General features: G+C 40.5%; 1 protein-coding gene across 7 annotated transcripts in view; it reads left to right on the forward strand.

The window, feature by feature from the left end:
• The window catches only part of FAM81A (family with sequence similarity 81 member A), a 126354-nt gene that overhangs the window by 110993 nt on the left and 3296 nt on the right, over positions 1 to 12065 (forward strand). For all 7 annotated transcript variants that reach the window (XM_067748700.1, XM_067748733.1, XM_067748692.1 and 4 more), the window contains exons 6-8: positions 1567 to 1673; positions 7703 to 7838; positions 9394 to 9589. In XM_067748700.1, the coding sequence (XP_067604801.1) occupies positions 1567 to 1673; positions 7703 to 7838; positions 9394 to 9589 (439 nt within the window). The remainder of the gene's footprint in view (positions 1 to 1566; positions 1674 to 7702; positions 7839 to 9393; positions 9590 to 12065) is intronic.

Raw genomic sequence — 12065 nt, forward strand, 5'->3', positions numbered from 1 at the left:
CAAAGCATTGTTTTACAGGGCACTCATCCCAGTTGGGGCTCAGGAAATAGATACTTTATTCATGAGACTTATGGACTGCCTCATCACATAGTTTGTATGTGGGAAAAGATTAAAACAAAGCTAGGGAGTAGGCTGGCTAATAAATTTCAGAGTATTCCACCTTGCAATTCACAGATTAATTTCTCAAAGCAAAACTCTTGGCATTTCAGTTTGTTTTTTGGCTTCTTAGAAGTTCCCCTTTGCCATAATGGGGCCTATCTTCTAGGACTTTCCCTACAGTGTCGGCCTTACTTGCTATTCTTCATTTAAAGAGAGACTGTTCAGTAAAATGGGGTATCTAGTCAATTTACTGGGTTAAACATACTTGTGTGCTAGCTACCTCTGATAAGGATCTAAAGCTACTTATGTAAAAAATGGTTATTATAAAACCTTGAAAAAAAGAATAAAATGAAATGAGTCCAATAATTTTCTTAAAGAAATGTGAGGACAGAATTATTAGATCAAAAAATAGATGCTAAGGAAATACTAAGCTTTCTAGTAGCCAAACCGAGTAAAAAACATATAGAAATCCATAAGAAGAGACATAATTTTTCTTTGTTTCGGATCTGATGAATACCTATTCTGTGAATCTCGAATTAAGGAACATTGAACATCAGAATTTTTGCAGAAAATAAAGGCATTTCATAAAGGGCTAGTTTTATATCATTCAATACATTTTAGTAAAAAGACAAGGGAAATGGATAGGTAGTGGGACAAAGGAGTGAGAGGGGTTATAGTTTAAAAATTATATATTCTGGTAACTTAACTTGATACAGAGGTAAATCTGGGACCTTGATGGAATCTGTAAGTGATAAGAATTCCATTCTGTGATTAGCAACCACACTAATGGTAGAAATTCCAAGGTAAAAATGACTTACATTTTATGCCAGCAGGGCGAAGTAGTGCTCCTGGGCAGAAGCTGGGCTTGCTCATCAGAGACCTGTAGTTAAGTGCTCAGTGCATGATGAATATTTTGGCAGTGCTACTGGTCTGATTTTTTTTTTTTTTTTGGCTGTGCCACGCAGCTTGTGGGATTTCAGTTCCCTGACCAGAGAATGAAACTGGGCCACGGCAGTGAAAGCCCAGAATCCTAACCACTAGACCACCAGGGAACTCCTCTGGTCTTGATGTATTTATTTATTTATTTTCGGTATGCGGGCCTCTCACTGTTGTGGCCTCTCCCATTGCGGAGCACAGGCTCCGGATGCGCAGGCTCAGCGGCCATGGCTCACGGGCCCAGCCACTCCGCGGCATGCGGGATCTTCCCGGACCGGGGCATGAACCCGTGTCCCCGGCATCGGCAGGCGGACTCTCAACCACTGCGCCACCAGGGAAGCCCCTGGTCTTGACTTTTGATGGGTGTGTATAAAAGAAAATGGAAGTGGAGAGATGAGGTGATCTCCTAAATGAATTTATGAAATTAGATTGAATTTAATGCCATTGACGAGAATACAGCTCACTAATGTTTTCTGAAATTACTTCTGAAAAGGTTTGATATGACATTTACAAGCGAAGTTTCTTTTCCAGATTTCTCAGCTTTTGAACAGAGTGGACTTGTCGATATCCGAGCAAAGCACCAAACTGAAGATGTCCCACAGAGACAGTAACCACCAGCTTCAGCTTTTGGACAATAAGTGAGTAATCAACTTAGAAACATCTGTTTTGGTTGAAGCTCTTCATGAGCTTACTCAATACTGTAATTTTTTCCCTTTTGGTTTTTATTTATTGCACAAGCAAAGTGAAAACCATAATGGAAGTTCACGGGAAAATTTCCTTGTAGCCTGTTGCCACTTTACCTTCCTAATTATTGTTTTTAGTGATTGGATAATAACCCATCTGTTTATCCAACATATATTTCTTGAATATGGCCTAGGTGCTGAGGATCCAGTAATGAAGAAAAACAGGCTCTGTTCTTATCCTTGCGGAGTTGATAGTCTAGCGAGCTGATGAGTATTAATCGAATAATGACCTAAATATAGCACACTAAATATGGTGCATGCTATATTATCACTAATGGTGATAAGTGCTTTGAAGGAAAGATACGTGCTTGTGGTACGCTGAATAATGGTTCCTCCAAATATTGCCACGTTCTAATCCCTGTGAATATTATATGGCAAACAGGGACTTTGCAAATGTGATTAGATTAAAGATCTTAAGATGAGTAGATGATACAATGTTATCTATGTAAACCCGATGTAATAGTCCCTAGAGTCCCTATAAGAGGGAGGCAGGAGGGTCGGAATCAGGAGAGAAGGCCATGTGACAACAGAAGCGGAGATTGGAGTGTGATGTGCTATGAAGGTGGGGGAGGGGGCCATCAGCCATGGAAGACAGGCGGCCACTAGGGGCTTAAAAAGGGAAGGAAACTGTTCTCCCCTCAGAGCCTCCAGAAGGGACCACATCTGCTGCAGTGAAAACTGATTTCAGACTTCTGGCCTTCAGAACCAAAAAGGAATGACTGTGTTGTTTTAAGCCACCATGTGTGTGGTGACGTGTCACAGTGGCCGTGGGAAGCTAATAGGGTGGTGCTGTGAGAATGAGTAACAGAAGCCTGGTTGTGGGACCTTCCGGAGGAGGCGATGTTGGGAGTGAGAGCTGAAGCACGAATGGCATTCACGAGGAAAAGAGTGAGGTGAAGACACAGGAGATGGAATAGCCCGTCGCAGGAGGAATGTGACATGAGGCAAACTGCAGGGTGCAGAGGGGGCTGAACAGAGCGTGCTGGTGGGGAATGAGGCTGGAGAGGAGGTGGGCCAGCATGCAGGGCCCTGTAGACCGTGTTCAGGACATCTTGTTTCTTTCCCTGGAGCAATAAGGAGCTGTTGGAGGATTTTAAGCAGATAGGGTGATATAGTCAGATGTATATGTTAGTTTTTTAAAATGGCCTTGATCGCAGTTGGAAGATGGATCACAGGGGCTGAAGCAGAGATGGGGATGTCGGCTGTGGGGGGGCATTGTTGCAGGCGTCTAGGTGAGAGAGGTCTGCACCTAGGGGCTGCTGAGCTGTCTAGTTAAGGACCGTCTGATGTGTTATACTTTGCATTGTGTTTTAGTGACACTTTAAACTGGACTTGCCCCCACTGAAACTCATCTGCTGCTCTTCTGCTCAATCACAGAACCATACACTTTTCCCTGTCATGAATATTCATGAGCTTGGCATTTTCCTGCCAAAGCAGAGCCAGTAGTGACCATAGATGTGTACGTGTGTGTGTGTTTGTGTATTTGACTTATTATATTTTTTTAAAGATGACTTCAGTATGGAACTTGTTAGAGGCTTGTGGAAGTTTTAAATTTATTATTCTCCTGGTTCTTGTATCTCATTCTCTCCATGCTTAATGCCATTTTAGGGTTATGGCTGATTTAACAGGAATTCTCTTGTGAAAACCATGTTTCCTTTCCTCTAATTATCTGTATTTATATCATTACTGAGTTATGTCACTCTTTCTCATACATTCTGCAGTCTTGCCAAGTACAGAAAGATCTCCCATCCCCTTCCTTCCATCGCACAGGAATAAAATAAACATCTTAGTATTTTTTCTTCCTTAGTAGATATTATTAGCAGTCATGAACATCTTTCTTTTTCTTCCTACAATTTAAAGTCCAGAAGTCTAGACACAAAGGCTGTTCACAGAGGTAAGGGGACCAAGCCTGGGGCCTGTGTAAGGTAGAAGGACAGATTAGAGTCCCAAAAGGTAAAACCCTGGTTGGATGAACTAGGAGAAAAAAAAAAAAAAATTCCACAGAGACATCACAAGGAAACTTTCCTGTCGAAATCTTGATTCTGGGTAGAAGGGTAAAAGGCATTCCTTGAAAATTCAGAACCACAGTACAACTTTTACGCAGATTTAGAGTTAGAATTCACGTTACCCAAGCACCTTGAAGAAACCAGAGTAAGTAATTTATCTTAGAATGATCTTGATTTGGTAGTGGCCCGAGATGCCTGGCAGAAACAAATACAAATACTCAGTCTTCAAGTCTTCCCACAGACATGAAACTCTAAGGAACATGAATGTACAGTCAGAAATTGTAGGCCAGGGGAGCTAAGATCCCACATGTCTCGCGGCCAAAAAACCAAAACATAAAACAGAAGCCAAAATATTGCCAAATTCAGTAAAGACTTTAAAAATGGTCCACATCAGAAATTGTAGGCCAACACAAGGAAAAAAAATCACATAAGTAATAGAGTGAGAAGAAACAACAATAAGCAGAATCAGACTTCTAAATACTGCATATATAGGAATTCTTGGATAAAGTGATGTGTGTGTATATACGTATGTATGTGTACGTGTGGGTATTCACACACATACACATTTTGAAGGTACAACTAAGGAATAAAAGCTTACCAAAAATGAACAGTCAGGGGAATTCCCTGGCTGTCCAGTAGTTAGGGCTCTGTGCTCTCACTGCTGAGGGCCTGGGTTCAAGCCCTGGTCGGGGAACTAAAATCCCACCAGTGACATGGTGTGGCCAGAAAAAAACCCAACAGCCAAATTGAGCTTCTAGAAAATATAATCATTGAAAATAAAATGTAACTTCTTGCCTCCCCTGACCAGGGAGCCTGAACAGTGACCCAGATGGCCTTGGAGTCCAGCTTATAACCCCAGAAGTGGAGCCCAGCCCATGGCCCCACTTGACTGCCGGGCAGAGCCTTGGGCTTTGCCCAAGCAAGGAACCCAACCAACAACCCCTCCTAAAAGCAGAACATACCCAGTGACCTTACCTGACTAGGGAGACCAGAGAGCAACCCCACTCAACCACAGAGCACAGCCTGCAGCTCCACCTGACTGCAGGGTACAGCGGGTGGCCCTGCCTGACCAGGGATCCCGGCTAGTGACCTTACTCATCAGGGGTGCACAACCAGCAGCCTGCCCGGTTGTGGAGCCTCAGGCCCCATCATGGAGTCATCAACCAGCACCAGCACTATGCTAGGGAACACAGTGACCCCACCGGACCAGAGGGAACTGCAGAGTCCAGCTGGTGGCTCCATTTGACTGTGTGACCCAGCTAGCAGCGCTGGGCTCCCTGGGAGCCCAGCCAGTAGGATCACCTGACCATAGAGCCCAGCCAGCAGTCCCCCACCACTCACACCTCAGCCCTTCCCAACTAGAGACCTAACAGACATATATAGAGCACTCCATCCAACAGCTGCAGAATATACATTCTTCTTAGGTGCACACAGAACATTCTCAGGATACATCATACGTTAGGTGACAAAACAAGTCTTAACAAATTAAAGAAGGGTGAAATCATGTTAAGTACCTTTTCAAACCACAATGGTATGAAACTAAAAATTAATGACAAGAGTAAATTTGGAAAATTCACACATATGTGAAAATTAACACACCCCTGAACAACCAGTGGGTCAAAGAAGATCAAAAGGGAAATTCGAAAAATCTTGAAACAAATGAAAATGGAAACACAACATACCAAAACTTATGGGATGCCACAAAGGCAGTTCTATGAAGAAAAAAGAAAGACCTTGAGTAAACAACCTACCTTTATACCTCAAGGAATTAGAAAAAGAAGAATAAACTAAGCCCAAAGATAGCAGAAGGAAGGAAATGATAAAGATTAGGCCAGAAATAAATGAAATAGAGAATAGGAAATAACAGAAAAACAACTGGGGGGAAAATCAGTAAAACTAGTTGTTAAGCCAAATAGACACAACTTTAGCTAGACTAACCCAGACAAAAAGAAAGAGGACTCAAATAAATAAAATTATAAGTGAAAGAGGAGATGCTCTAACTGATAACACAGAAATACAGAGGATCATAAGAGACTACTATGCACAGTCATATGCCAACAAATTGGATAACTTAGAAGACATGAATAAATTCCTGAAACAACCTACTAAGACTGAATCATGAAGAAATAGAAAATCTGAACAGACCAATGATGAGAAAGAAGATTAAATCAGTAATCAAAAACCTCTCAACAAAGAAAAGTCCAGGACCAGATAGCTTTGTGAGTGAATTCTAACAAACATTTAAAGAAGAATTAATGCCAGTCATCCTCAAACTCTTCCAAAAAGTTGGAGAGAACCCTTCCAAACTCATTGTATGAGACCAGCATTACTCTGATACCAAAACCAGATAGACATTACAAGAAAAGAAAATTACTGGCCAATATCCCTGATGAACATAGATGCAAAAATCTCAGAATGCTAAGAAACCAATTCAACAGCACATTAAAAGAATCATACACCATGATCAACTGGGATTTATCCCTGGGATGCAAGGATGTTTCAGTGTACACAAATCAATCAGTGTGATACATCACATTAACAGAATGAAGGATAAAAATCATTCGATCATCTCAATAGATGTGGAAAAAGCATTTGACAAAATTCAACATCATAATAAAGACTCTCAACAATTTGGGTATAGATAGAATGTATCTCAACATAATAAAGTCCACACGTGACAAGCCCACAGCTAATCTAATACTCAACGATGAAATTTTGAAAGCTTTTTCTCTAAGATCAGAAACAAGACAAGGATGCCCACTCTCACCAGTTCTGTTCAACATAGTGCTGGAACTCTTGGCCAGAGCAATTAGGCAAGAAAAAGAAATGAAAGGCATTCAAATCAGAAAAGAAGAAGCAAAATTATCCCTGCTTGCAGATGATATGATCTTATAGAGAGAACTCTAAGGACTCCATCAAAGAACTATTAGAATAAATGAATTCAGTAAAGCTGCTGTGCTCCATGGTCAGTCTCCCAGGTTAGGTGGGGCTCCGTAGTTGGGCAGGACTGCTGGCTTGGCTTCCTGCCCAGGTAAGGCTGATAAGCTTTGTTTTTGATGATATGACCAGGAAGTTTACTTATCACTTCCTCATGTGTCCCATTGCCTGGCTTAGCAATAGGGCCACACGTAGCTGCCAGGGAGGCTGAGAAGTGTAGTTTTGACTAGGTAGCCGTGGATCCAGTTCACATTTGAGGGTTTCTTAATAGGGAAGAAGAGGAGAACAGATACTGCAGAGAATTGGGGGCTTCTACCACAGTGGGTGTTCATTTTATTATTATTATTAAGTCACATATATCCTTGTGTACTTTTATTACTTTCATAATAAAAATAAAAGGGGAGGCAGCAAGTGTGTGGTGTTATTTTAAGGTATGTGGAAAGGGAGAGTTATATAGGAATAGAAGTTGGGGGTTGTTTTTTTTTTAATCTTCTGTTTGGTTTAAATTAAGAAATATATCTGTATGGGACAAGAGCAATTTGGAGAACATTAGAGAGATAGGGAGCCAGGCTCCAGTCCTGGAAGGTAAGAGGGAGAAGCAGGAAGAGTCCAGGGCAAGAGGGGAGCCTGGAGGGGAGCCAGGCTACTGTGTCCTTTGAGCCAAGAGCACCCTGGACCCTCTGAACTGCACAGATTAGTACGTAGCGTGGCTCTCTGTCACTGTGTGACACCTTGGTGTCCACACTGTCAGCTCTGCACAGGTGGGAGTATTATTAGGTGCTTTTCTGTTATATCCTCCTTCTCTCCTCCCTTCCCAATGTAGCGCTAAGTGCAATTCTAAGAAAAAGGTAAGCATGTAATTCTGAGTGAGCTGAATTTAAAGCTGATATATTTCTGAGAGATTTGATAGTCAGAGACTGAGACTGTTTGATGTCATATTAAAATGGTTTTATGACTAACTTGCTCACTTCCTTATTTTAGATTTAAAGGTACAATTGAGGAACTCAGTAACCAGATTTTATCTGCACGGAATTGGTTGCAACAGGAACAAGAACGGATGGAAAAAGAACTTTTACAGAAAATCGATCAGCTTTCCTTTATTGTTAAGGAAAACAGTGTAGGTGTTGATGTTCAGCCATAAACATAGTAAAGTTATTCGGTGGGACCTGCAGTGTTTGAATAATACCTCGTAACTTATCCACATTAAGCTGTTACAGTTGTCTCTTGCCTTAGAATCTCCTTCCATGGTTCATATTGACTCTTTGTGTTTGTTATAGAGAGACAGAGCACTTTGACTTGTTTTGGTTAACAAAGACTAAGTAGAAATTTTCAGTGCTTTCAGCTAAGACGAAGCCAAATCCAGACCTTCATGAACCAAATTGTCCAGCTGCATTTACAATTACATACTTCATTTAGTTTGTTTTAATTCTGCGATCTGGTAGAAACAGTGTTGACTGGATTTCTCCCTCCAGGCCCCTCCATCAAACTGTAAACCCAGTATGAGGTGTCACAGTGCAAGATCTAAACAATCCAGTTTTCTTTTCCATGTTCCTTCTCATTTTACCCCACTCTCCTGCAGAACTAAGGTTTGCAGAACTACTCAAAAATCATATCAAGGAAGCCTTGCATATATAGTATTCAATATCAGTACTTGGCAAGCAGTTGTTTTTTGGTTTGGTTATCTAGCCTGACCATCTCCCTCTCCCTTCTCTTTTCTTTCACTGCTTCCTCCCCTTGGACTTTGACGGAGCATAAGTGACTGGTGTAGATTGCATCTCTGGCTCTGCTCTCTCTCGATGCTGAGCTGTTGAATTGCAGACTGTGCACTGAACACGTCAAGAGAGTTTTGTTATGCTGTAGCCCCCTTACAGCTTGATGTTTGTAGTCTTGGCCTCTAAAGCTTGCCTGCAGACCCAGATTCTCATAAGAACCAAGCATAGTGGAGAGGAAAGGAAAGAAAATATTCTGTTTCAAATAGTTCTTTACATGTCTCCATATTTTTATCAGATCTCCTGACTTACCTAGATTCATAATAATACATCTGTAGGCTTCTAGGTCTTTGGAGCACTATTTTTACATCTAGATAGGCTTAATAACTAACAATAAACTCCAGGATAATGGTGACTTTAATATGATAGAAGCTTATCTATCTTTCACATAAAAGAAGTCTGGGTGTAGGAATCACAGGGCTAATGTGGTAGCTTGTCAGTCCTCAGTGACCCATGATCTTTCTGGTTTAACTCTCTGCCAGTCCTAGAGATTGACCCTTGTACTCATAGTTCAAGATGGCCGCTAGAGCTCCAGCCATCACCTCTTAGTTCCAAGAACAGAAGAAAGAATGAAGAGGCAAGGATATGCCTCAGCTATTTTTTAACTTTTCCTGGAAGTTGCCACATACGTTTGTACTTATATCTCATTAGCCAGAACTCAATCATAGGGCCACAGCAAACTCAGGAGACAATAGAAAAGGTAGTCTTTACTCTGGGTGACCTTATAGCCAGCTGAAAATCAGGGCTCTGTTATGGAAGAGGGGGAGAATGGATACTGGGGTGAGCACCAAGCAACCTTTGCAATTCTGTTCCCTGCAGATTGTTCTTAAATGGTATTATGACTGATGCGAATGCATCGGACTCTTTGGAGTAATCGATTGCCATTCTTATCGTGGATCTCAGGGAGCCAGTGAAAGGGACATGGAGAAGAAGCTCAGCCAGATGTCAGCCAGACTGGACAGAATAGAAGAGAGTCAAAAGAAGAATCTGGAGGTGCAGAGGACAAAACAAGAAGAGGAGAAGGTGCACGGGCGAATCAGCAAGCTTGAGTTACAGATGACCGAGGACATGAAGGAAATGAAAGCAGAAGTTGATGCGGGTAGGCCAAAAAGAAAACGGTTCTCTGGGTCATTTTCTGTTTGATCTAAAAGCCAGTGAATTAATATTACCCTACAACTACCACCAGCCTGGCTGATGAAGTGTCCTTAGGTGATTTTCTAAGTAGCTGTGGTATATTGAACGAAAATGTTGCTTCGTAGCCAAGGACGTGAAGACAGACCTCGAGAGACAGGCAAACAAACCTAAAATCGCTTAGCTTGGAACTGATGTACATTTTCTTTAGTGCCACCTGCAGATTCTTTTCTGATCAAAGCCGAGGTCAATATGCCTCAGAAATAAGCATATATCTTTTTTTTTTAGGCTTAAATACTTTATTCTGTATTTACTAAATGTGTCTCCCATGCTTATTTGATCCATTATATAATCTAGCAACAAAGAACTAGACAATATATAAGGAGTAAGACAAAATGAAATCTTAACAAAATTAAAGAGGATATTTTTATTCTTTAAGATTAAATACTATTAAAACTAAAATGCATTGTTTTCTTCTCTGTTAAAAGCATTTTATATGTATCTATATAAAGCATATATCTTTGAGGGGCCTTTGAAGGCTTATTTTATACTGCTGGCAATATCCCACCGTGGCAATGAATGATTTTCCTCTGCTCAAAAGTCCACAGGGCCCATGCCTCCACACTTGTTTAGAAGACAGTGTTAGAGATGATTTTAAGTTCTGAAGTGCTGCCAGGTAAAGGAGGGATTCGATTTATCCTCTGAACTCAGGAATACAGAACTGGGACCAATAACTGGAAGTTACCTGAAGACAGACTTTAACTCAGTATGAAGCAGAAGTATCTACAGTTAACGGTCCTAGGAAGACGCGGGTGCTTTGTGAGTCTCAGAGCTCTTTACTGAAAGTATTTAAGTGAAGACTTGTTGACCATGGTCAGGGAAGAGAAGACAGACGGGTAGTGTGGGAAGGGGAACTATATTATCTCCTGATTCCTTCCAGTTTTCTGGTTCTGTGAATTTTCTTCATGGAATTGTTCTATTTGGGCCACATGGAAATAAAAGTAGTTAGTTATCCCAAGAATAAGTTTGTTGTAACCACCACAAGGTTACTATTTTATTTAAGGAGAAGCTGCCATTAAATTTATGAATTTTAGAACTTGTGAAGATAAAAATGAATTTTCTTTCTTGGTCTTTTGGGTAGAATATGGTAGATGAATATTTTATTGATGGTTAACTTTGCATCATTTGCTGAGTGGATTTATTGTCAGCTATCCAGCATATCACTGAGGTTGTGAATAGTTAGTACCTAATAAGAAATGCATAGGAGCCTTTTAAAAATTAAAAATATTGACTTTTTCTTGTTACGAAAACAAACTTCTTAGTGGAAAATCATAAAGCACACAAAAAAAATAAACCCTCCTATTACCCAGAGTTCTTTTTTATGTGTATTATCTTTCTATACATACAGGATATATATATATATGCTTTTCCAAATACAGACTCATGCAATACATGCTGAATTGTAACCTACTCTTTTATTTAGTAATATGTTGTATCTTTTCATTCAGTTAAGGACATTATTTTTTTAAAAACTCACTCATTTTTTATTATTAATATTATTATTATTATTATTTTGGCTGCACCACGTGGCTTGCGGGATCTTTAGTTCCCTGACCAGGATTCAACCCAGGCCCTCGGCAGCAAAAGTATTGAATCCTAACCACTGGACCACCGGGGAATTCCCAACAAAATTATTTTTAATAAGGAGTTTTTATACTTCTTTTTCATGAATTGTTACATAAAGAAAATTTTCTGAGAGAAAACTCTAAATATGCTAATGAAGACAAGATGTTTTTGACACTTATTTTAAAAACCAATAGGGAACTTCCCTGGTGGAGCAGTGGTTAAGAATCCACCTGCCAATGCAGGGGACATGGATGGATTCGATCCCTGGTCCAGGAAGATCCCACATGCCGTGGAGCAGCTAAGCCCGTGCGCCACAACTACTGAGCCTGCACTCTAGAGCCCGTGAGCCACAACTACTGAGCCCGTTAGCCACAACAACTGAAGCCCATGTACCTAGAGCCCATGCTCTGCAACAAGAGAAGCCATTGCAATGAGAAGCCGCGCACCGCAACGAACAGTAGCTCCTGCTCACCGCAACTAGAGAAAGCCCATGCGCAGCAACGAAGACCCAAAGAAGCCAAAAATAAATAAATAAATAAATTTTTAAAAAACCAATACGAATATAGAATAATACAAAATGACCTTTTGATTGGGAATTTTTTCTATTTTTAGCTTTTTATTTTGAAATAATTTCAAATTTAGTAAAACCATTAAGACTAGTCCAAAAACTATACATCTTTCACTTAGAGTCACCAATTGTTAACACTTTTGAAATTTGCTTAATGTGTGAGTGTGTGTATGAATATAAGTTTTTTTCCTAAATCTTTTGGGAGTAAGTTGCAGAAGCCAGAATACCTTTTTACCCCTATATTATTTCA

Source organism: Pseudorca crassidens, chromosome 1 (genome assembly GCF_039906515.1).
Source record: "Pseudorca crassidens isolate mPseCra1 chromosome 1, mPseCra1.hap1, whole genome shotgun sequence".
Classification (NCBI taxonomy): Eukaryota; Metazoa; Chordata; class Mammalia; order Artiodactyla; family Delphinidae; genus Pseudorca; species Pseudorca crassidens.